This window comes from Solanum dulcamara, chromosome 12 (assembly GCF_947179165.1).
Source record: "Solanum dulcamara chromosome 12, daSolDulc1.2, whole genome shotgun sequence".
In the NCBI taxonomy this organism is placed as follows: domain Eukaryota; kingdom Viridiplantae; phylum Streptophyta; class Magnoliopsida; order Solanales; family Solanaceae; genus Solanum; species Solanum dulcamara.
This window is the reverse complement of record NC_077248.1, coordinates 4,409,737-4,436,246: the sequence shown is the minus strand read 5'-3', so window position 1 is coordinate 4,436,246 and position 26,510 is coordinate 4,409,737. Positions and strand designations below refer to the sequence as shown.

Here is a 26,510-nt window from a genome sequence, read left to right as displayed (position 1 = left end):
AGCTTTGCGTTTGAACTTTACTAACAACACTTACATATCACAGATAAAGCATAAGGAGCGTGTTCTTGGTTTGATTCTTGTTTTCCCTTTATGCAGAGGACCTTTTTGGACTGAATGATTTAACAATAAGGTATCATTTTATATCTTCTGTTTACCTTTAAGTTGTGAGAGGAAAATTTATTGTATGAAAGAGGAGATTATTGTTAATACAAATCATGTCAATATTACTATACTTTCTAAGGGATGTGTGGTGTTCTAAAAGAGTTTCTGCTGCACCGCTACTTCAGCAAGGTACCTACATCATTCCCCAATATTTTCATTTAGATATTTTTGCATGTCTTTTCCCCCCTACCTATTAGATTAAACAAGAGTGATTTCATTGGATTAGGAAGTTCGTGGACCTGCAGATGTTTCAGAATCAAATGTTCAAGGCTACTCAGCAAACCAACGACTTGAACCTTACCAGTAAGAATATCGGTGATGTTCTTTCTTTTATGTGTACATCCATCTATATTTTGGACTATAAACTGAGGTTCTGAACACCTTACGTATATTATCACCTTGAAGAGTTCTAACTGAAAATTTACAAACTCCTAACATCTTCCAACAAGAACAAATCGTTGATGAAAATGTATTCTTTTCAGAGCACTTAGTTATAATTTTTGTTCTATCTTATTTCATTATCTGAATTTCAAAGAATATTGATATTGTTATGTCTTTCAAAGTCCTACAAGTAGTAACATTTCAGAGTTTTTAACCAATTGCTAATGAGTGATTAACCAAGATAATATTCAAAATGAGTACTGGTGAGATGTGAGAAGGATTTGAATTAGGATCATTTCTTATTATCTCATATACTAATCTCAATACCTGATTCAGCGTAACTCTAGACACAGAAATAATCTTTTTTTAAGAGTTTCACTATTGGACTTTGAATCCTTTCATATGACGGTAGTTTTATGTATGTACCTTCGGCTTCTTGTAAAGAGCATTCATATCTTCTTGTAAAAATATCACTGAGATCACCATAGTTAGAAATACATCCTTATTATCAAATAAAAAAGAAGAAGAAATAGAAACACCAAAAACATAATCATCTATTCAAATTCCTACTAGTAAATTATAAATATTCAGTATCTAAAAAAATTCCAAATCAAAGTAAGCAGAATGCAGTAAATGAAAGTGGATTTTGACATACCTCGATAATTACAAAGTGTCTTTGGAGACATCATTTTGGATCATATATCCATTCTGAAGAAAAAACTGAATGCTAATAGATGAGTTAAATAATAGAAAAAATTAATATGTTTCATGGAAGAGTGGAAGAAGAGGAAGAGAAACAATTAGAAGGCGTAACTTTTGTTCTTCCTAGAGAAAAAAATTAACTTTTGGTCTTTATGGAGAAATAAGAGGAAGAGACATGATAAGATGGCATAGCTTTTTAGTTCTCTTTTAATTAGGCGCAAATAATAAAATGAATGAATTATTGTGTTTTACGTAGATATGTATTTGAATAATATTATTATATATAAAATTCCTTAAAATCTTTGATTTTTAGTTATTAATTCAAAAGAGATTTTAATATAATAGCATATAAAGTAACATAACTTGCAAATGACAGGTTGAGAAATAGTATATTACAAATAACGAATTATTTAATTTCACATGTATCGATATTTTGAAAGTTGAATAGTAATCGTAACTTCATAATTCTATGATCAAGCACTATATTATATACAAGAGAATAAACTGATATATAAGAATAAATATTAGGGTCTATCTATGACACTATTCCATAAGATTAATCAAACAAGAAATAGCAACACATCGACATGTACATATGACAAGGCATAAATACCTATAAACGCTTGAAAAAGACATCTTATTACAAATAACAATTTAACAATGCAAGAAGACAAAAAAATAAACAAACATTAGTTAAAAAAAATCGTTGTCACAATTTAATCAAAATAAAAGTGAAATATAAGTAACTATCAAAACAAAAAATATGAATTCTATATCAAATGTTATTTTTCACCGGAACTATTTAATTTATGATTGGTTAAATTTTATTGATTGTTTTTCTTTACTTTTGCCTTCATTGTGGTGGTATGTCTAATACATTGCTTTTTCCTTAAGAAAAACACGACTAATTCATTTAGTAAAATTGATAGCACACTGCAAAAATGCAAGTTGTAGTTTCAAAATTCCTTTGTAATCAATATATGCCTTTATCGTGCTGGTATTTTTTATAACTTGTAATAATATGAAATTTATCAATTTTTTTATCAATTAGAGAAAATTTACAATTACGATTATAAATTGAATCTGATCAAAATATCTAACCGTCAACTAATCACTAAGTCCTTTGGTAGAGTGTATAAGAATAATGCTAAATAAAGTGTATTAGTAATGTTTGCATTAATTATTTCTTATGTATTGTTTGGTTTGGTGTATTAAAAATAGCATGCATTGCACAATTTTTTTTAAAATTATTTATTTACAAAGATACTCTTCACAAATGTGGTGGAAAAGATGTAAAAAAGTTTTTGAGGGCCAATTGAGTCTTTAAGCATGCTAATGCATGCATTAAATTTCCTTGCATTACTAATATCTAAAAATTCATGGTATTAGTAATACACAACTTAATACACAATAGAGTGTATAATTATTGCAAATATTTGTTATACATAGCATAAAAAAGCATATCAAGCAAGATACTAATATACCAAATTAATGCATGCATTATATCTCGAAGAATACAATTGAGTACACAACCCTTTGTTCCCAATGATTGAAATTCCAAATGATGCCATTTTTCTTTTTAAAAAAATCTTTAGACGATTAAACTAAAAAAATAATATAAAATAATTTTTTATTATGCGTATTCAATTTTGCTTGATGGATGAAAAACCTAACTATAAACTAAATAAAATAAAATAAAAAATTAGAAAACAATTTGCTACTAAAACGAAATTAAAGAATAATAAGGATAATAGACAAAATAAGATAATCAATTTTTATTCAAAATAACTGCCTCCACAAAAGAATGAGCCCACAGCTAAGCGCTAGCGTCAACACTTGTAAAATTTGCTGGGCTTAAATTGAAAATACTAAAACTAAGAGGACTAATCTGTAGAGAGGTCTTTATTTTTATTTTTTTCAATAGAGGGGTCTTTATTAAATTGTATAAAATCTGGAATTCTTCCCCAAATTCACCCCGACTATCAATCAGTTTCTCACCGTGGAAACCCTAGTTACGACACCCTATAAGCTTTACTCTCTTGGCTTTCTCTTTAGTTCTCCGTTCGATTCGCTTCGGAATTCAACGGATTTTCCGATGAGTTCACCGTGCGTGAAGAGGAATTGACGTTTTCCAGTAGAGAAATCTCTCCTGTTCTCTGAAGAATTGTCGGTCTGTCGGCGCTGATGGGATTCGATTCAATTCAATTCAATCGATCTGAAGAATCAGCTCCTGAGGTTACCGGATAGAATCATCAACCTCAAGTGTCTGCTAAGAGAGACGTTCGGCGTGATTTGATAGATCGGATCGAGATTATCCCCCAGTCGAAGGAGTAGCGGTAGCAGTGGTTTGATTTTGTTTAATAAACTCGTAGAAATCGCTGCTGAGTGAAGCTTGCGGATTAACTTGGTCGTGGAGGATGTTCAACTGATCTGTTGAAGGAATTTGGTTTGACTGATTTTCTTGAGTTATTGAAGAGAAGTTGTGAGATAGAAAAAAAAAGAGCTTCTTTTAATTTCTTTTGTACTTTATATTAATTTTTCTTTGAGTTCAATATCAGGCCTATTATAATTTTTGATCGGCCTCTTTGTTGTTGTTATTGATTTGTTTGAGGAAAAAAAGGAATTTTAAGAAAAAAAGAGCTATGTCAGTTTATTTTAAGTTTAAAAGTGCCAAAGATTATGATTCAATTCCAATTGATGGTCACTTTATTACCGTTGGCAACTTGAAAGAAAAAATATTTGAATCCAAGCATCTGGGCAGGGGTACAGATTTTGACCTTGTTGTCACCAACGCCCAGACTAACGAAGGTTGGTTAGCTTCCAATATAGTCAAGTCATTTTAGTGCATTCCTAGTTGCATTTTTAGTAGTATTGCGCAAGTTATTGTGTGACATTGACTTTGGGGTTTAGCGTAACTCAGGCATTGTTCCTGAGGTGTGTCTCGGTTGGCGATTTAATTGTCAACTCTCTGCTATCAATATAGTTAGGTACTTTTGTATGTGCTGCTTATATTCAAGGATTTTCAAAAGAAAAAGTGGCTTTTATCAAATAAGAAGATGATCACAGTGGTTTCAATTTAATTTTGAGTGGCTCATGCCTCCTAAATGAGAAGGATGATGCATTGACTTTTTAAAGAACCTTTGCATTGTAAAAATGTCTGATTGCAGTTTTCTCTCTTTGGTGGGATATAATTCTGGCACCTCATCTTAATGGGTTGTTTTTACATAATTATACTGATTTAAAAGGAGAGTGGTCTATTCGTTAATGTTTTAGTGTTAGGGCTAGTACACTAAGCTAGGACCATATCATCCTGTATAGCGTTTACCTTAAACTTGGTTATTCCGTAGTAGTCTTTGAAGAACTTAACCGATACTACTATGTATTGTACTACCTAGCATAAAATCCTTACCTTACTAGTGCTAGCCGAGGCAAAAGATATTATGTAAGGAACCTATTTCACTCAAGGTTGATGTCACATAGCAAATCTCATGGTCTAGTTGATCCCCTCTGTAAGGAATATATTGCTTGACAAATACTTTGTTTAGATTAAGGGAACTTGAATGGTGGATCATGCCATATTGATTGCATAGCTTGTATTTATTCCATATGTATTGTGAACTCTACAGGGCTTTATGTGCTTTGTCTTCTCTTTTTGCAATTTCAGAATATCTTGATGAGGACACCTTGATCCCCAAAAATACTAGTGTTTTGATTCGTCGCGTTCCTGGACGACCTCGCATGCCCATAGTAACTGCACCTGTAACAGAACCAGACGAGTATTAATCTTGATCCTTTTGACTCTCATCTGTTAGATTTATGAATAAAAATACTGTTTTATCATTAAGAATTCAAAATCTGTGGAAAAAGACAGTTGACCTGGATTGGTTACCTTGCTTATTTCCATAGAAAAGAATTGCGTGCGGGTTTCTCTTCTTCATGGAGCTGGTGGTGGGGTGTTATGGGTGTTTACTAAATCTCAAGATCCTTTTTCTTTGATTTTTCCTTTCCTTCGGAAGATTGTAGAAAGGTGGTGGGGTGGGGTATAGACCTTTGCATTTGTGTGGAAGGTGGTTGAAAGGGGTCGGTGTGTTGGGGGAGAACAGGTGCTAATGCTGTTACTGGCATTTTGTTGAATATGGTGTTCAGACCTTTTTTTCCCTCCCCCCTCCCCCCAGGGTGGGAAGTGGTAATCGTAGGTCCTTATACTACTTTTGTCTTTTGGGCTGTGCCATAATAACTATTTTGAATATGACCGAGATGTGCTTTTTGCAGGCCCCAAGTAGAATACCAGTCTGAGGAGGCTCAAACAGTAAAAAGTAGTTTCGTGGGAGGGGAGTCATCTGCCACCAAATATGTAAGCGTCCATAACACTATACGTTAGGAGAGTCTTGGTGTCTGTAGTCATGACAATTGGTGGTCTTTAAGCATACTGAAATATTTATCTCCATTTTGTAGCCTGAAGATCTCGACTGGGATGAATTTGGAAATGATCTGTACGCTGTTCCTGAAGCATTACCAGTCCAGTCAAGCAACCAAATGCAGGATGCTCCTCCTCCAAGTAAAGCTGATGAGGAGAGTAAGATCAAAGCTTTAATTGACACTCCAGCCTTAGATTGGCAGAGGTGGGAAAGCTTCCTTTTTCTCCTTTTAAAATTTTCATGCACACTTGAGAGTGTGTTTATTGCATTAGCTGCTACTAATTTCTAATATGCGATGATATTGGTATGAAAACGATTCTGATGATCTTTAAGTTAATGCAGTCAACCCTGTGATGGCTTTGGTGCTGGTAGAGGTTATGGACGAGGTCCAGGTGGAAGAATGATGGGGGGACGTGGTGGGCGAGGTTTTGGTAATTCACTCTCACTTGTCTGTTAATCTGCTATGAATCTTCCTATCCGTGTTGGGTTAAAGGACATTGTTTACTCAAGTATTTGCTAACTTGACATAGTAGTCTTTCCATGGTTTCATTTCATTACAACAATTATGCCTTGATTCAAACCAAGTTGGCGGGCTGTATGAATCCTTACTGTCCAAGCCGCTCCATTTAAGCCCGTCTCACTCCCACATGCCATCATTTCATTCTTTTGTAAAATCTGATGACAAAAGACTCATCAAGCCAATTGTAGGTTGAAAGTTTTTAAGATCTTGTGGTTAAGTTTCCTTGACTAGCCATGTGGGTTGGATAATTGTCAAGATGCTTTTGAGTATGTATTAAATTTTCATGTTGCTACTGGTTAGATGAATTACTGATTGTAATTGAATTTTTGGCTGTTTTATTTCTTATTTATGCTCAAAATTATATGCTACTCTTCCAGGTTGGGGTGGTGGATTGGAACGGAAAACACCACCACCAGGCTATGTATGCCATCGCTGTAAGGTGCCTGGTATGTTTCATATTTTTCATCTACCTGGTGGTCATTGTCTAAGAAATCTGTTATTAGCATACTGAGTCATTGTATCCAATTATGACATAAATCATTACAGGGCATTTCATTCAGCACTGCCCAACAAATGGTGACCCCAATTTTGACATTAGGAAAGTGAAACCCCCCACTGGCATTCCGAAGTCCATGTTAATGGCAACCCCAGATGGTTCATATGCTTTACCAAGTGGTGCTAATGCCGTCTTAAAGCCCAATGAGTAAGATTTCTTGTTATGTTGGTAGTATTGAGTTTGCTTGTAACAAGAATGCATATGACTGTCCCACTTGTTGCAGGGCTGCTTTTGATAGAGAAGTTGAAGGGATGCCTTCTATACGTTCCGTCGGTGATCTTCCACCAGAGCTTCATTGTCCCTTGTGTAAAGAAGTAATTAAAGACGCAGTGCTAACAAGCAAGTGTTGTTTTACCAGTTTCTGCGATAAATGTAAGGAGCATGCTGTTTAATTTGAGCATACTTCTGTTTAAAGAGTTCTTGCTATAAACACAAGGAGTTTGCTGTGTGATGTGGGTGTAGTGTTGTTGCTTCTACAGTGAATTTAAGGTTTTTACTATTCAATTTTAGTGTGTCCTGTATTCTTGAATTTCGAACTGATTGCAAGGGTGATCCTCAGGCATAAGGGATTACATCATCTCGAAGTCGGTGTGTGTCTGTGGGGCCACAAATATACTTGCTGATGACCTGTTACCCAACAAGACTTTGAGGGATACAATTAATAGAATACTGGAATCAAATAATAGCAGTGCAGAGCATGGGGGTAGTGCTCACCAAGTTCAAGGTTAGTACCAGTTTTAACTCTCTGAACTGTTCTCTTGTTTAAGTCCATTATCTGTTTAATTTTTTTATGAGGCTCAGGTCTTGCTTTTGTTGTTACATCTTCCAGATATGGAGTCAGCACGCATTCTCCCACCTAAGGTTCCATCTCCTTCACAATCTGCAGCTTCAAAGGGAGAGCTGTTACCACCACCACCTCCTCCTCCTCTGAAGGAGGAAAATTTTAAAGCCCAGGAGATTGTGGAAGGGAGTAAGAATGGCAGTGCTCCTCAGCAAATGTTGGAGAGAGGAAGAACTTTGAAGGTTGCAGATGTTTCTGAAGCCACACATGAGTCCGTCAGTGTTAAAGAACCTGCATCCCAGGGAAATGATCCATTGGCTGATGAAGAAGTTCAGCAAAAGCCTTTAGTTGGGGAGGCGGGTAATGGTGCTCTTTCGTTTACCTTTTTGGCTTCGCAAGTTATTGGTATTTTCTTACCGCCCTTGGATCGGAAAGTGTTCTCATCTAGATTTTGTTATTTTATGATTTCAGGAAAGAAAAAGAAGAAGAAGAAAGCACGATTGCCTTTGAACCGTACGCACTCATTTCCCTTCCTCTTGTGCACGGATTGATAGATTTGTTAACTATTTTTGAAATAAAACTTTGATTATTATGTCTGCAATCTTGATGGAGCTTTTTACACTTCCTAGTTCCTAAATTACTTGATGCTCTTGCAGCTGCTGCTGCTGAGATGCAGTGGAGAGCTGCTCAAGATCTTGCTGCTGAGAATTATATGATGTCCGTAGGTCCTGCTGCCTATAATCCTTATTGGTCAGGCATGCAACCTGGACTAGATGGGTTTGGAGCCCCTTATCCTGGGGCCATGCCATACAATCCTTATGGGATGGGTCCTCTAGATGTTCCCTTTATTCCTCCTGTTGTACCACATGATCCATTTGGTGGACAAGGTTTTATGCTGCCTTTCGGTCCTCCAATGCAGAGGTATAACTTCTGTTGTATTTTATTCTAAACTTCTCTCTGTTTAATCTATGATATGATGAGTGTTTTCACATGTTTTCGGGTCTTTCACTCTTGCAGTTTTGATAATGGCTATATATTGCAGTTAAATTACTTTTATATTAATGTATCTGTATACATCTTTGTTGGCGCATTTGAGATTTAGCGGTACCTGACTGGTTAAAATGGCCACCAAATTTTAGGGACCTTGCAGCAGACTTTGGGATGGGATTCAATGCTGGCCCACCAATTTTGAGCAGAGAAGAATTTGAGGCTAGAAAAGCTGACCTGAGAAGGAAGCGTGAAATCGAGAGACGTGGAGAGAGGTAATTTGACCATTCTTGTTAATTCTCAGCACATTAATGTGCTCTTACCGTAGAAAATCACATTCAATGGTCTGAGCACTATGCATTGAGGTTCTGTAAAGAATGTCCATTTCATAGTTCATTTCATCTTGATGGGTGATATTGAAATTTTGTTAAATGGTTGAGCTTTTGAGTATTGAGTTTTTTGCTCTGTTTACTCTAAGTGCCTCTGTACAACTTAGGTTTTCTGTACTTGGAAGTCATGTTGCAATCAGTTTGCACAATCTAGTTATATCCTCATATTTTGTCCTCCTTGGTAGGTCTCTATTGTCAACAGTCGTTGTCTTTTCTGCTTTTACACTTTTGATCACCTTCAATGATAATTTGATAATATCTTTTGTCATTTCCAGCAGGGAGCTCCCTAAAGACAGGGAACATGCAAGGGAAGTTGGGAGCGCTGCTGATGGTCCTTCTCTGAAACCCAAATCTGTAAGTATCTTGATTATCAAATATTCTTGGCTATTCTGGCCCTATATTTTAGTAGAAGACAGGCTGTGTGTTACAGGAAAAGTTTGGCTTGGTTTAGCCAAGAAGCAGCTAACAGCTAGTTTCCAGTTTCATCTTTCTATTACATGTAAAGTCCAAAAAGCAGCAGCCTTGGAGACTGAATTTCTAGGATAATTTCTAAGATTATTAGTACAGTACACATTTCTTTGGATTACCTTGATAAGGGGTTCTCAACGTATAGAAGATCGGTTGCCCATTATGCAAGAAGGGTATATATGACTTCCTAACCGTAGTTGGTGCTCCTTTTGAACGCCTGATGTTGCTTGATGAAGAAAGATATTGTGGCAGTTTTTTGTTGCCCTCAGTAAAATGGGCAGTGGACTGGAGTTCAATTTAGGAGCTATCAGAACAGTCCTCATTAAGATGTTCGTTTATACTTTTTTGTTAGTTCGTTTTTTCTGGTTTCTGTTCATTGGATGTGGTGGATGATCAGTGATTTTGTTCCCTTATTTATGTTCCTCTTTTTCAAAAAAAAAATGAACCTTTTCCCTACAGCATCGAGATTTGGCTATGGCAAAAGCGTTTTATGATGAAACTGTTAGCCTAATTTGACAAAAATGATGGACAAGACTCCAAAAGTATTCTCGACTTGAAAAAAAAGGAATCATTGAAGTGGAGTGGGAGATGGGGTGATGTAAATCATCTTATAATAAAAATTGGAGTGACATTTGATTGGTCCCTGGAAATGTACAAAGGTGTATTGATTTTGAATATTTTCTACACCTCCTAAAAATAAAAGAAAAATCAAGTTCAAAGAAAAAGATCTCAAACGGAGGAAATCCTTTTGAAAATTCAACCTGAAGTGAAGAGCCTATTATTAAGAGTTGTAAATTTCTTTCTCAAGAAAAAAAGGAGTTGTAAAATTTACTATCCTCTCCTTCTATAGTGCATGAATTTCCTTCAATTTTTTTTTGATAACCGTGAATTTCCTTTAAATGTATTTTATGGCTTTAGACCTGCATTTTAGTGTTCTTAAATATTCTTTTCTTTGCAATATTTGATATTATTAATATTTTCATTGATGATTCCCCAGAAAGCTCCGTGCTCCAGCCGTCCCCGCCAACCTGAGAGGCCTTCCCCGGACCTTGACCACCGCCGACGTGAGAGGCCATCGCCAGACCTTGATCACCATCGCCGACCTGAGAGGCCATCTCCAGATCTCGACCACCGCCGTCGACCTGAGAGACCATCACCAGACCTTGACCACCACCGCCGACCTGAGAGGCCATCACCGGACCTTGATTACCACCGCCGACCTGAGAGGCCATCTCCAGACCGTCGATCGCGTGACCCTGAACTTCCTCGCCCTTCTTCCAAGAAAAAGTATGAAGATTATGACGATCATCACCATGAGGACCGCCACCGCCATGACCACCATGAGGACCGCTATCAGCGCGAGCATACACATCGCAGTAGCAGTAGCCATCACCGTTCCGAATCTTCAGCTAGTGCCAAACCATCCTCCACAGGCCCATCTGAACCGCCATTGACAGTGCCATCCAAATCCGTGGATAAGAAGAAGGCAAGTGTTTTTTCTCGTATCAGTTTCCCAGCTGAAGATTCAGCAGCAGCTTCAAAGAAGCGAAAGGTGCCATCCTCGAGTGAAGTGCCAGTGAGTTCTTCGGCGAGCCACAGGACTGCCACATCTAATGGGTATCATGGGGAGTACAAAACGGCTGCTGGATCACGGAAGAGTGCCACCGCTAGTGTGGATTATGAGAGCAGTGATGATGATCGGCACTTTAAAAGAAAGCCTTCAAGGTACGAACCATTTCCGCCACCAGCTGCTGTAGAGTGGGAAGAAGAGGAGCAGGAGGGGCCTCCTCCTAGGCATAGCAAGGGGTCAAGGGGAATGGGGTGATCTGCATATAAGTTATATTTGCATTTTTCACTTCTTTAATATGTCAATTATTTGAAAGTTTCCAAGTTCAAAAAAAATGTCAATTATTTGCATTTCACTTGACAATACTGGGGTATGTTGTTGTAGTTGACTCTTCTAATATGTCAGTTGGCCAGTTTCTTGAGTTCTTTACAGCTATTCTGTTTGGAGATTTTGACGTAATACTGTCTGCAATAGTTAGAGTTGAACCTAGGTACATCACATTGATTCCTATTTTTGTTTCTCATAGCATTGCCATGTACTGTAAAATAGAGTTGATTGTTCATTTGTGCATTATGTATTACTGTATTGGCAAAAAAATGTGTTACTGGCTTAACTATCTCAATTGTAGCTCTACTTATCTAGGTTTGTTTGTCTTAGGAACCCAGCAAAATAGCCCCATATCAAAAGCAAAGTCATTTACTTGTGAGAATCTGGAGATAAATTGTGTGCATGTCGATGACATGCTTTAGCTTTACTGATTTCATTTGTAACTCACATGCAAAGAAACATTTTGATTTTTTTTATTGGTGTGGCACTGTAAAACAGCTGTAATTCCATACCAATGTTACTAGCTGTCTCATGATTAGATCTTGTCCAATTGCTCTGAGCTCCTTTTATGCTTTAGATAAATGGTAAGTTTTAACCTTAATATTCCTTATAATTGTCACTTAGCTGATACATTGTGGCACCTTGGTTCTGTCCAGCATCAAGAAAGACCTTTATTTACATTGAGAAGGTGCTTTAATTGTCCGTGCACACAAGATAGATCTCTCTTTTATGTACATCTGTGAGCATTTACACATCACTTGACTGACATCTGGGGCATGAGTAAAGCAGAGTATGTGCCCCTTTTTAGCTTCTTCTGGTGATGTGTTAGTGATGTTTTAGGGGTTTATAGTTAATATGAGTCTCGTTTGTCACGCTGACAAAAAAGGATCTGGTTAGTTGTGAACATTGGTGGCTTAACCTTGTTGACATCCTACCTTATGATAGTTATTAAAATAGTTCTTTAGCTGGCAGAAATTCTGAATGTCAAAAGAATTCACGGGAAGGAAGAAAATAAAGAGAATGAGATAGACGTCACTACTTTGCTTTGTACATACAACTAATGAAGAGGAGCCTGCACAGATTCACTTGCACGCGTTTTTCGTTACAGTTGTATGCTAATGGTCAAAATTCCGCCGCACAAGTATTGTGGGAATATCACTTAGAAGCTTGATAGGAACCATCTCACATTGTGTGTTGCATTAAAATCAGTTTTCTTTTTAAATGTTGTCATTTTTGTTTGAGGTGCCAGTGGAGCTCTCTTTTGGTGCTTGTGTGTCTAGCCTCTTCATTATTGAGTACAGATATCCTTCTACCATTCCTGTCATAGCTTCATAATGGCCTTGTGGTCCTTTCTCTACATATGCTTAACTCGTTGGTTCTCGATGCAGATTGAGATAGTATATGACAAGGGAGAGACTGAATCAGTAATAATCTTGCATGGATATAAATACAGGTAGAGAATAATTCTTGTTCGACATTCTTCACATATTTGCCTCTCAGACAATGCAAGTATTTTTCACTTACAAGCAATTTCCGGTGCCCTTTTCTGTTCTCTGATGGTGCAATAGAAACAGAAATATTTCTTTGGGGTTGAAGAGAATCTGTGAAGTTCATTATATCTGGTTATCAGAATGTTTTCACCTTGTTTCATTTGAATTGACATATTGTTTAATTGGGGTGCAGATTCAGAAGGCACGGGCATCTTTGGAACATTGAAATCTGGATGTCCTTTCCCGAGTGTTATCATCTACTTCACGAAGCTCTCAGTGCAATGTTGTTTCGAGTTTTAGTTTGATGCTTGAAATATGGGAAACAGCACAAATTTGCGCGTCTAAGGATCGTTAAAAAATGGACGGTCTATTGAATTGTTGTAGATTCTATCTAAGAATTGTAATATCTTATGAATGCGACATAGTTGTTTTTTGTTAATTTGAAACACCAAAAATTGAAAAATAAGATCGCGAGTTCTCTGCTTTTTTATTGCAATTTTGGTAGATAATTGTGATCATTATTATGTGGCATTGCAGTTGTCATATATTTTTTCAGTTGTGGGTTATATCCTTTTATTGGTTTTGACTATATTCTCACTGCAATCATATAATTTGTCCTTAATGTGTAGTTGGAAGTGATCTTATAAAGTGAAGAGACTGTTTGCTATGGTGTATAAGAATAATGTTAGATAGAGCGTATTAGTAATGTTGATATTTTTTTTTTATGTGTTGTTTGGATTGGTATATTAAAAATTACTCATTTACATAAATATTTTCCAGCAAATACAGTAGAAGGGATGTGAAAAAAGTTATGAAGGGTAATTGTGTTTTTTCAATTTTATCGGATGTATTTTTAGCTATGTTAATGTATGTGTTAATATTTTTTACATTATTAATATCATGATTTTTTTTATGTATTGATTATATATGATATCAAATAGAATGTATTATTATACTTAATGCTTACATAATTATGACTAATAAAATAGAAAAATAATAATTTAGTCATGTTTGAAATTTTTAAAATGATAAATTATTTGAAACAAACTATTTTTTAAAGGGTAAATTACCCTTTTACACATATTCCCCTAATATATTTACTTTTATTCCCATATACATCAAAAAAATTCCAAATTCCCTCTTTTTCCTTTCTCTCTCTATACCTCACTGATACATCCGCTTCTTCCTTCATCCTTGCCCTAATTTGCTCTAGTTAATTTGTTATTCTTCAACTGTTAATCAATTTCAAGGTTCCAAATAAGGTATATTTCAATCTTCCCTTATATGGAATTTTACTTCATCCTCATTCAATTTGATTTCTCCTAAAATTTGTATATTTTGATTTCTTCTGAAAATCTTTGAAAAATCTTCTAAATTTTTATCATTTGCTTTCTTCTGTAAATCTTTCTATTTTTGTTTCTCATACCTTCAATGATACATATGGAATCCGTTCATGGTCTCAAACAGTCCAATAAAAATCAACGAATTCTTGTTTCTCCTGGTTCTGATTCGTCTTGGGAAGGTTACGACGAAGTTAGATCCAAACATCGTAACGATCCAGCAGTGATGAATAAGCTACGTGAGAAATTGAAGTCGAAAGTTACAGTTAAACATGCACCCAAAGAAATAGACAACAAGATTGAAGGGGTTACAACATGCCCTAATCTCCCAAAGGTATGTGTTCAATTAAGTTTTTGTTTTAGAATGAAAATTTTGTGAAGGTTTTAATGATTCTGATACATATCATTTATGTATCAGATATATAATGTCTTTTTAAAAGGAATTTTTTTTGAAGATTTTCTATTTTTGATACATCATGTTTAAGTGTCAGTTTCTGTTGTTTTAATTTTTAATGATTCTGATACATATACATTTATGTATCAGATACATAATGTCTTTTTCAAATGTAATTTTTTGGAGATTTACTATTTCTGATACATCATATTTAAGTGTCATTTTATGTTGTTTCAAGTTTTAATGAAGCTGATACATATCATTTATGTATCAGATAAATAATGTCTTTTTCAAATGCAATTATTTGAGATTTACTATTTCTGATACATTATGTTTAAGTCTCAGATTCTGTTATTTCAAGTTTAATGATTCTGATACATCTACATTTATGTATCAGATACATAATGTCTGTTTCAAATGCAATTTTTTGAGAATTACTATTTCTGATACATCATCTTTAAGTCTCAGTATTTGTTATTTCAAGTTTTAATGATTCTGATACATATACATTTATGTATCAGATACATAATATTTTTTCAAATGCAATTTTTTGGAGATTTACCATTTCTGATACATCATGTGTAAGTGTCATTTTTTGATGTTTCAAGTTTTAATGATTCTGATACTTCTACATTTATGTATCAGAATATAATATATAATTGTTTCTGATACATCTTCTGTATGTATCAGAATCTCATCTCATGGATCAGATATTTTAATGCATATGATACATCGTATTTATGTATAAAGTTCAAGTTGTATTTAACCATTTTCATGCCAATGCAGAGAATGAAATACGTCATCAAGAAGATTCCGTCCCACCCATTGAGATTCGGAACGGCATATAGGGCTAATTTTCTTGATGATTTTGAATCATCAATAGGTGAAGAAGGTATAAAGTTATTTAAGATGGAATTTCTATTCCAAATACTGGACTACATGCCGAATTCTTCCGTTCAAGATATGCCACACTATTGTGGAATTTTGGTTGTCGAAAGGCCAAGGATGGTTATGTTAGCGATACCGAAGATCCTAAAAAATCTAAGAGAGATTTCATATCTTCTAGTCAAGGAGAACCGATGGACGTCGAGTATTTTTTTTTTTTGAATTTTGTATTAGAAGAATGTACAATTACCAGACTTTTAAGTTTTTCTCATGTATGAAACTCTAATATAAGATGAAAGTTTATATATCATATTATCAAGCATCAAACTTGACTGCTTCTTGATTCTGATACATAATATTAATGTATCATATTCTAATGTATAAAACTTGACTGCTTCTGATACATATTGTTAATGTATCATATTCTAATGTATAAAACTTGACTGGTTCTGATATATACTGTTAATGTATCATATTCTAATTTATCAAACTTGATTGTTTCTGATACATACTGTTAATGTATCAGATTCTAATTTATCAAACTTGAATTCTTCTGATATTGTATATGTATCAGCATCTCATGTATCAAGATTTAGTGATTCTGATACATCTTATTTATGTATCAGAATCTCATTTATCAGCTTTAATGAATCTGATTCATCTTGATTATATATCAGATTATCATGTATCGATATTTAATGTTTCTGATACATCTTGTCTATGTATCAACACCTCACGTATCAACCTTTAATGTGTCTGATACATCTTGTTTATGTATTAAAATTCTCATGTATCAAAATATAATGATTCTGATACATCATGTTTATGTATCAGATTCTGATACATCTCATGATTCTGATTGAATTTTTTTTCGCACTGATGCTCTGTTTTTAGAATTTTCCTTGATCTTCATAACTATTTTATTCTTAAAAGGATTCTTTACCTTATTTAGCACTTTAATTTATTGAAACAATCAATCATAACTTAAATTACGTTACTATCCATAAATAACTCACAAGCATTAATTATTTTACACCCAAAAACTGATGTATCAGGAAGGTGAGTAATGTATCAGAAATTTGAAAAAAAAAAGGGAAATCGGGTAATTTAAGAAAAATGAGGGATACATTGTAATTGAGCTTTTTCACTATGGGATTTAGGTAAAGTTTACTTTTTTAAAATTACGAGAGTAAGAAGTAACAGAAAAGAGAAAACATCATATTTTCATTGATTGCAAATAAAAACTCAAATATTATTGTTGAAAGTACACAACTTATCAAATTATTACAAAGACAAAGGTGTTCACTTAAAATAGGCGGGGTCCACTGACTGCTATTTATTTATTGGTAATTAAAGAGGTTCATAATTGACACCTCAACATTTAATTTTTAATATCAGAACTTTTACTTCGAAATTGAAAGTGGGTGCAGAAACCAAATTAAGAAATAATAAATCATAGAGGCAAAGTCATAATTTCATTAGAGTTACTTATATGGAATTATTATTATTTATTCTTTTAAAAAAATCAATAGAATTTTTTTTGAATAAATAGATAATTAATGGTATCTGAAACAAGTCACCCCAAGATCCAGTGCTTAAAAAAATAGTACTCTTTATAATGTCAGATAATTCATTTATGTTACTATCACCTGCTTAAATTTCTTGCATTAGAATTAGGGTGGGAATTCGGATCGTTCGGATTAACTATGAAAATTTTAATTTTGATTTATTTTTGAATTGAAGTAATTATAATTCAAATTCCATTAAGATAATCCTAATAGTTAGGGAGCGGTTTTTCCAGGGTCTTACCCAATTCCAATTCGCATGAAGAAAAATAACTTAAATGGCCATTAACTCAACCACTTAAACTAGAAATAGACAGACATGATTAGGGATGACAATTGGGCGGGCACGATCAAATTTGGATGGATCATAATGGGTCAAGACCTAATCCACTTTAAATTTGCTTGGGTTAAAACGAATTGGATAATAGATTATAGAACAGATCATGACCCAATCTAATTTTACTAAGTTTAAATTGTTTTATTTGTTTTTTTTACAATATTTTAGTACCTAATATTTTCTCTCTCTTTATTATGGCTATATATAATATAGCAAATTAAAAAAAAGAAGCTTTTCTAAAGTATTTTGATAAGATTTCTCTCGAGTCAATTTAGGTTACATATTAACCCAATATTTAATGTGTTGAAATGAGTTGAATTAATAAATGAGCAGGTCACTAATCCGCCCAAACTTAAACGGGTTGGGTAGGTTGAATTTGATTTTATCACCCCTATGTATGATACGTGTATAATCAATGAATATTAATTTATTTATACATGCTCTGAAAAGTAGAACAAAATCCTTGGATCGGCTATTCATATAAAGATCTCAATACAAATTAATCGAGACTTCAAAATAAGTACTTAACATCGATAGGATAATTTGCTCGCAATTATCTCCAATTGAATGTACTATAGACGTTGCAATTGAATTAAAGTTAGGTGCTAATGACTACAATTAGGTCAACATTGAATTGCTCATTATGTTACTTTACTTACATATATAATTGCTTAATACCAAACTAGCCCAAATTCATCTATATCTTGCCATGATGACCTTTACCTAAAATTATATTGCATAGGAAATTATAGTAATTTCAGATTTAATTATCACCAAAAATTTATTGAGTAGTTGTATTGTGACATTATTATTATTTTGGTTAAGATTTTCTTCAATTTGGAATATAAAATTATACTTTCAAATAGCATGTCCAAATACTACTTTAAAATCATAATATGCAAAGTGTCACACTAATTGAATAATATTTTTGTTATAAAAATAGATTAGTGGCTTCTATGATATTTATTTATGTACTTGTTGGTTGTTCACTTCAATCTTTCCTCAACTCTTCTTCCATTAATCTGTATTTTTAAAAACATTTCACAATAAAATTAAGGAAATTCCAAGATCCAATAAGTTGTTATAAATCAGGGCGGATGTAGAGGATTATATATTAGTTTATAAGAACCCAATAGCTTTAACATATATTGTGTGTATATATATGTATTAAGAAATTTACTAAAATAAATATTTGAGTGTGAATTCAATTATTATTGTAATATCAACTTGACATCAAAGTAAGAATCTATAAACTTCAAATTATGAATTCGCCTTCTATTATAAATTATTTTATATCCTTTATGATACGATAATGTACATGCATTTTCATCATACTTCATGTAAAAATCTTTTAAAATTAAAATTTATTGGCTAAGGCAATTCTTCTGCCAATGTCATACTATTTGTTTTTTCCTACTAAATTAATTGAGTTTTTAGGCAATTTTGCAATATTAACTCCAAAAATAATTACTCTCGAGTTTTGTATGATTTGTAAAGTACTTTACAAAAGTTCCAATTAACTTCAATCTCAAGCCAATGTTGATTATTGAGAAATTTTCATAAATAAAAGTCATTTTGAAGCCTATTTGCCATACATAACATACTTTTGATAAATAGTGTATCCAAATTATAACATTATGCGGCTTCTCTTTTTTTTTTCCCGATTTTCTTCTTGGTGTCAAATATCATCATTGAAATTCGATTAAATCAGAATTCATGCATTACATAACCTATTTCTGATCGCTCATAACATGATTTTTTTTCATGTTCTTAGGAACTAGAAAGCTCTTCAATACGATCCATTTCTCCATGATAATCATTTTATTAATAAAAATACAAACTAATAGTAAATGCTAGTACATGCATAGTTGACTTTCATGAGATAATTAATATGAATTAGATAAAGCAAATTAAAAATAACACGAAATTGATTACCATCAAATCCATAGGTAGATGATAGATCTGCATTCATGATTCTAACAGTTGAATTTTTAATAAAATTATTTTTAAGAAATTAAATCACCATGAGGAGAAATAGAAAAATTAAAAAAATATTACGTCTATGTCACACGATCTTGGTGTTGTTTGGTATTTGTTAAGAAATATTATTCATCATAAGAAAAGTCATTTAATTTTATTTTGATTATCCTTTTTTTAAAAAAATATTGACCGCTAGCTATATCATTTAATTGTTCATAGATTATTTTAGGCTTGTCTGTTACTCCAATATTTCGAGGAAAATATATTTTTTAAGATAGTTCAAATATAACATATTTTCTACGTATATAAAGAACTAATAATATACAGTTTAATTAAAAATAATTAACTCAATTAGCATCCCATTATAACAATAAACTCAAAATAGCTATAGTTGTTATCAATTACATATAGTAGTCGGTTGGGTCCTTTTTATCTATTTTACGAGCCCCTACCCTAACACCCATTTTTTTAATTTAAAAAAAAGATATGTATTTGGGGAAAGTGAACGCGATAATAATAAGCGCATAACTAGTGCATAATAAATATATAATCCGTGTATAATGAATATACATAGAGTATACACAAATTATTTAGTGATTATTTATCAATTATTCACTGCATATTCAATATATAAATTGAATTTTACGTCAATTATACACAAATTATATATATATTATTTTTATTTTTTTTCACCGAGCAGCCAAATTTTATAACTTCCCCTTTGTATTATCCTCTTGTTGATTTTCACCAACCTTAGCAGCCATATATTATCACATGAATTAATTAGATAGGCAAACTCAAAAATCATAATTTCAAAAAATACATTAAGGTGCAATAAATAGTGGACCAATATTAGAATATTAGTCTCTCCCTGTCAAATTATTTGTCATAATTTTTAAAAATATTAAGCTCGTATTATTTATTATTTTAGAAGTTTAAAATAAAATTAATTATTTTTTTCTCATTTTATCCTAATTAGTAATTATTCTTGAATAGTACAAACACCTCAATAAAATAAAATATTTAATAAAGAGAGATTATATCTTAAAATATACTTAAATCAGAGTAAAATAGTCAAAATTTCCTTCTAGTTAATATTTTTCTAGCGAGTAGTGAGTGTGTAAAAGAGAAACATGAAGATAATTTGAAACGAAGGAATCGAATAATATTTAAGCCGCTTTTATAAAAAAAAACTTTGGTGGAATCGCAAATGTATACAAATGTATTTTCAATAAAACAGTATAAGTCATAATAAATCGCCATAAATGATTTCAATCTAATAATATCACGCCAATCCTCTAAAAACTGGTGACAAATAGTACTATATATTTATCAATCACCCAAATAAATTATTTCCTCCTGTCCTTTTTAAATGACTTTATAGCTTGTCACACATTTATTAATTTTTTTTTACTAGTTACATTTATCAAATAGGCCATTTTACTATCAACTTTTATATTTTCCTTGAAAAATACCCCCTCTTTAATATATTGCTCTTATACTCCTAGAAAATGTATAAAATAGTTTAAATACCTGTAATAGCCTTTATATTTTCCTTGAAAAAAAATACTTCCCTCTTTAATATTCTACTCCTATATTCCTTGAACACGTATAGAGTAGTTGAAAGATATTTTAGAAAGTTGTTCACAAATTATCATAACAAGAATAAGTTGATAAAATAAAAAGAGAAAAAAGTTTTCTTGATATTCTTTTATTTTTGTTTAATAGAAATGACACTTATTTTGTACCGGAGGAAATAGTCACATATATATACAAAGTAAAAAAAAGTATTTTGAATTTAGAATATATATAATTAATGAGAATTTATATAATCGATCTTAATTTAATTGAGACGGAGGAAAATTAATGTTGTAAGAAAATAAAAATAGAGAAGATGTGTTTAACATGACCTATTAATTCATTTCATTAATTACTAAACAAGCCCATCATGATACGTAACTCAAGAATTTATAATGGATAGCTATTGAAAATTAATATGAGTGAGGTTTGGATTTGTTAGAAAATTTAGTTGGAAGCTTTAAATACTATGTTATAAATTTTCTTGTGTTGTGTATGTATAGATTTATCAAGAAACACACACAAACACACAGTAATAATGCCTATATACACCTTTTTTTTTCTCATTATTGACCAACTCTCTTTAACATGCAATGAATGAATCCCCTCTCCCAACCCCCCTTTAATTTTCCCACCACTGTATGCACTTAATAGTTTTAATTGCAAAATATATTTACTCCAATTTTCTTTTTTCAGCAAACCATCTTGGGATTTTTTCCAACATTAATAAATTTACAGCCCCTCAATTTAAACTAGCAAAATATTGTGGTGAGGTGGCAACCTCTTTTAGTTACGGATTCGATAGAATTTAATAATTTTTACTAAAATTTAATTTTTTTATATATAAATAATACTTTCTCTATTCCATATTAATTGAATTTTTGAGAATTTTTTTATTGTTCAAACTAATTGAATTGTTCAAAGTTCAAGATGGATGTTTGAAACTTTTTTCATATTTGTGCTTTCATTTATTGAAGTTTTATATTTTCTAGGAGATAAATCACACTAATTGCAAAGTTATATTTATGGTTTTACAAATGGCAATAGTGGAAAATATGGTTCAAATTATGTCCTTAATATTTTTCTTAATATGTGTGCATTGCCTGACAAATTCAATTAATATGGAATAGATGGAGTATATATTAAGAATTGGCAAATAGAAATAATTGTGATTCAGAACTCATAAATTAGAAATTCTGGTTTTATTTCTGGGAAAGTACCCCATTAATTCTTAATCAAAAATTTCAAGGTCATAACATTTGAAGTAAAATCAACTTTAGTAGGGGAAGTTTTACTCCCAAAATAATATTTTTCGACTTGGAATCTGGATTAATATATGATCTAAATATGAAAATCGATCACTGGACGGAAAACGAAAAAATATTTATTTCTCTTTCACTTAATTCATTCAATTGATTTATTGTCAATTTTCTCTCTCTTAATTTCTCTCACTAAAAGTCTTACTTGTTCCAACCCCTCTCCCTATAATTTAATTAAGCTTTAAAAGCAATCTCATCTCTACCATCAATAGTTCCCATTATATAATATGGCCTTTTACAAGTCCAAAAATCATCAACTTGGACCACAAACAAGTATAACTAATTGTTCATCTTAGTGGTGGTTCCGGTCATATCTCCACCCTTCTCCGCCGCACCGTTCCGACTACAAAAATCTCACACTTCCTCAATCTCAAGGTACTAAAAAAAAATTGTAATTCTTTTCGATTCCTCAATTTTTGAAAGTTTACACCATCAAACGAAGTTTTACCTGTTATAACAAGTTACTTATTATGATCTCCATATTAGCTATTAAAATAATTATCTTTTAAATGATGCAATATATATAGAAATTTCTTTATAATGTTATATTAGTTAAACTCTTTCTCTTAAAAAATGTTTTTCACCATGTATTTGATTGGTATTCTTTTGGGTCTTTGATTTAAGAAATTTTACATTATTAATGTAGTTTTATTTGTTATAACATGTGACTTGTTATATTTTACGTTACCCCTATGACTAACTTTTAAATGACTTGATATCGTAAAAAAAAAATTATTTTGATATTGATTTTTTTATTTTTGGTTCGATTTTAGACAGGGAAGATGAGTAGGAGAAATGGAAATGGTTCAAGGCTTGACCTTAAGCTGAATTTGTCACCATCACCAAGGGTGAACCACGTGGCACCACAAGTGGAGTCGCCGACCAGGTCGTTGACGTTGTCTCCGACGAACTCGTGCGTGTCATCTGAAGATTCGTCGGGGGGCCAACATGGTTCCAACAGCCCCGAAGCGATAACTTCGATGCTGTTGGTTGGTTGTCAAAGGTGTCTAATGTACGTTATGTTATTGGAAGTTAATGATCCACCAAGGTGCCCAAAATGCAAGAGTACTTGTTTGCTTGATGTTATCTATGAGAAAAAATAAGAAGTACTAGAAGGTCGATCATCAGTTAGTCAAGATCAAATCCACCAGACTCTCGTATTATTAGGTTTATCAATCTTCTTGTCCTACCCCCAACCTCACCTTGAAAAAAAAATATATGAAAAATTAAAACCTTTGTACCCTTTTTTCGACTTTCTATAAATAGCACTATTTGAGCTCCATTTTAACTTAAAATTAAAAAAATTATATAAATATGAAAAAATGAAGTGGTTGAAGGGAAATTTGGAGCTTCTATAGTGCTATGTATTATTTTATTTTTATTTTTATGGGTTGAAGTTCTAGGTGAATTAGGTTTGTTTCTAGTCTAGGAAAGTGGTGAACTTGGAAAAGTAGAAGGGAGTGTTTTGTTAGTGTTGGTTTGTTTAAGGTATGTTCTTGTTCTATCTTTAGAAGAAGACTATGTAAAAGGGCCAAGTGGAAAATGGTCATGTTTTCTTATGAAAAAAAAACTAATGGTAGTTTTTTTTCAAGAAATGCTTTATTTTGATGTTGGTTAATGTTTATGTTAATATTCTGCGAAATTTGTAATTCCATAATAGTGAATAGTTTTCGATTACTAGAGCTGAAAAAGAGATTTATTTATTTTTATGAATGGAAGGGGTCCACCCTTAATTTGCATTTCCAAAAGAAAAAAAACAGAACATTCAATCTTGATGAATGCCCACAAAAATTGGTAAAACATCAATTGATTAGTCTAAAACCCCTTTAAAGTTTTAACTTTTGTGCACCACAAGCATACTAAACTTTTTACGCCATCAGCTAATTTTAAAGGTTCTACATATAACTTTTCATGTAATTATAATTTATGATCAAAATATATTAAAAGAAAATTAAATTTTAATTATAAAATCAAAATTCTTTCCTTTACAACATCGCTTACTAAATCTTATATTTTTCATGATTTTCATATCAGCAAAGTAATTCTTCGACATCAATTTTTTTTCACAATTGAATGTTATTTACTAAACTATTATTATTTGCTCTCAACATCATGATAAATCAACCATTAAAGTAATTCTTCAACCCTCAAATATTATGAATCTTAAAAAGAATTATTTTTTATTGTCTCAAATATCTAGTTTTTTGATATATTTTTTTAATGTTCATTATGAATTGTTGTAATTCTATATGAATCTCAATACATGTCATTATTATTATCGGTTATTGCAATATAATCTCTGATTAATTTAATTATGATCAAATGATTAATTTTTTTTAAAGAATTCATTTATTCTATCTTACTGGTGGGTTAATTTAGTTTTCTTATTTAGTTCTCACAGTTTTTCACTTTATTGTGTTGGAATCGTAATGGAGTCTGAAAATTGCTATGAGAGGATTCTTGTGTAAATAAACATTAGTTTCAATAATCGAAAATAAAAAATACAAATCATTCTTTCAGAAGAAGTTCCTGATAAATACAACGCAATGAACAATCTATAAATAGAGAAAGGATTGTGGACATATGGGTTCGGAAACATTAAAAATAATAATTTAAGGAGCTATGAATACGGAGGTTTTCAAGGAGAGAGATTAATGAGAAAAATAAAAAGAATGAGTGCTTGAATTTTGGAAAAAGAAAATAATTAGAAAAAAAGTTGGTTACCTGTTGTAGCAGGTTAGTTTAGTGTTACCTGATAGTGTAAAAAAGTTATACATTGACGGTGCACAAAATTTAAACTCTTTATATAAGGGAAAATTTCCCTTTAAATAAACCTCTTCTTGTGGTCAAGTTTCTAAAAATAACAACATGGGTTTGTCGTGCAATGATGCGACTATTTCACCCTTAAACAGATGTTTTGGGTTCGAGCTCTGGATATGGAGAAATTTTTGTTGGGAGCGCCACTTTCGAATGGGTCCTTCAATGTGCGATCCAAATTTAATTGGGGCTACAATACGAACTCCGAGCACCGAGTGAGAAATCAAAAAAAAATAGAAACCAATTGAAAAAATATATATCACAAGAAAATCTATAATATTTTCTTAGAATTTAGAAAAGAAAAATTAAGTATTGCAAATCAAAGAGGTCGATTTCTAAAAAGAATTAAAAATGTAGGGTTGAGTAATGTGAGGGGTGAGTTGAGAAGTTCGATGTATATAACATCAATGGGAAGTAACATGTTGTATATTAAAGAGTATTAAAGGGTTGATAATATATGTCATTATTATTTATGTTTATAATTGTATAAATAGACAAATAATTAATGTGATGATAACACGATTTACATGCACAAATAGGAGGGGTTAAATTAATTTTGATTTTGATTTTTTAATTTTATGATGTTACTGCATTATCATAATTCGAATATCTAATTAAGATATAATCAAGTATGTCTTTCCTCATTTTACCTTAATAAATGAGGAAAGAAAGGAATACGGTGAAAAGAAGAGTAACATTTAATTAAGATCAAAGAAAAAAAAATGATAATTTATTTAATTTTTTTTTAATCGTACTAAAGAAAAATATAACAAGTAAAATAAATTAGAGGGGAGTATCAACCCTTCCCTCAACGTGCCTCATTAAATTCTGTTTCTACTCTCCTCCTCGCGATTAGAGGTTGTGAACTTGTGATTGGGTAATAAATTAGTATTCGTTTACTTTTTTTAATTAGAATTATTAATTAGCTTCGAATTTTGAAAATAAAATTATCTTAGCAGAGAGTATTGTATTGTTAAAATAAGATTTTCAAGCAAGATTTAGATTAATCGAATTTAAAGTAAGATTTTCAAGTAAGAATTTAAATTAATCGAATTTAAAGTAAGATTTTCACGCAAGAATTTAGGTTAATCGAATTCAAACACATATATAGAACACCACATTAAAAAAACAATCCCATCTTTGTCCCACCCTTTTTTCTAGAATACGTTGCAATTCATTTTCACATGCTACAATAAAAATATCTTAACTTTCGGAAGAAGCCATCAAGACTACTAATGTCAATGGCTGCAAACACAAAAGATTTGAGATTGAATTATACATTATATACCTAATCAAACCTTTCTATTCGTTCATGTTATATCAAAGTATATATTTGACATAACATTATTTTGTTATAACAATAAAAAAATATTAGAACAAATGATGGAGAACTTTTTTTTTTTGATTTTCGATTTGGTGTCTGATATCTGCATTAAAATTCGACTAAGTCCGAATTTGTGCCGAAAAGTCCCACATAGGGAAAGCACTAATAAAAGCGACTTCATATCTAAGAAGACTCAAATCAGAAACTTCTGATTAAAAATAAA

At 32.0% G+C, this 26,510-nt stretch overlaps 1 protein-coding gene and 1 long non-coding RNA gene across 4 annotated transcripts; both read left to right on the top strand.

Moving 5' to 3' along the window:
* Positions 1-3,203: 3,203 nt before the first annotated feature.
* LOC129875536 (E3 ubiquitin ligase PQT3-like) lies at positions 3,204-13,266 on the top strand. Of its 3 annotated transcripts, none has more exons than XM_055950844.1 (17): positions 3,204-4,053; positions 4,910-5,021; positions 5,518-5,599; positions 5,701-5,867; positions 6,006-6,094; positions 6,561-6,629; positions 6,730-6,886; positions 6,963-7,111; positions 7,299-7,463; positions 7,569-7,880; positions 7,992-8,033; positions 8,177-8,441; positions 8,660-8,782; positions 9,175-9,250; positions 10,362-11,089; positions 12,647-12,711; positions 12,942-13,266. In XM_055950844.1, exons 1-16 carry the CDS (start codon positions 3,888-3,890, stop codon positions 12,654-12,656), a joined length of 2,712 nt encoding a protein of 903 aa, XP_055806819.1. In that variant the 5' UTR covers positions 3,204-3,887; the 3' UTR covers positions 12,657-12,711; positions 12,942-13,266. The 3 variants fall into 3 exon arrangements, with proteins under 3 accessions (XP_055806819.1, XP_055806818.1, XP_055806820.1); XM_055950843.1 differs by having other exon boundaries at positions 9,172-9,250; XM_055950845.1 differs by lacking the exon at positions 4,910-5,021 and having other exon boundaries at positions 3,965-4,053; positions 9,172-9,250.
* Positions 13,267-22,272: 9,006 nt separating this feature from the next.
* LOC129876517 (uncharacterized) lies at positions 22,273-23,389 on the top strand. The gene is made up of 2 exons (XR_008763383.1): positions 22,273-22,521; positions 22,920-23,389. It is a non-coding gene; the product is annotated as an uncharacterized LOC129876517 (long non-coding RNA).
* Positions 23,390-26,510: the final 3,121 nt, after the last annotated feature.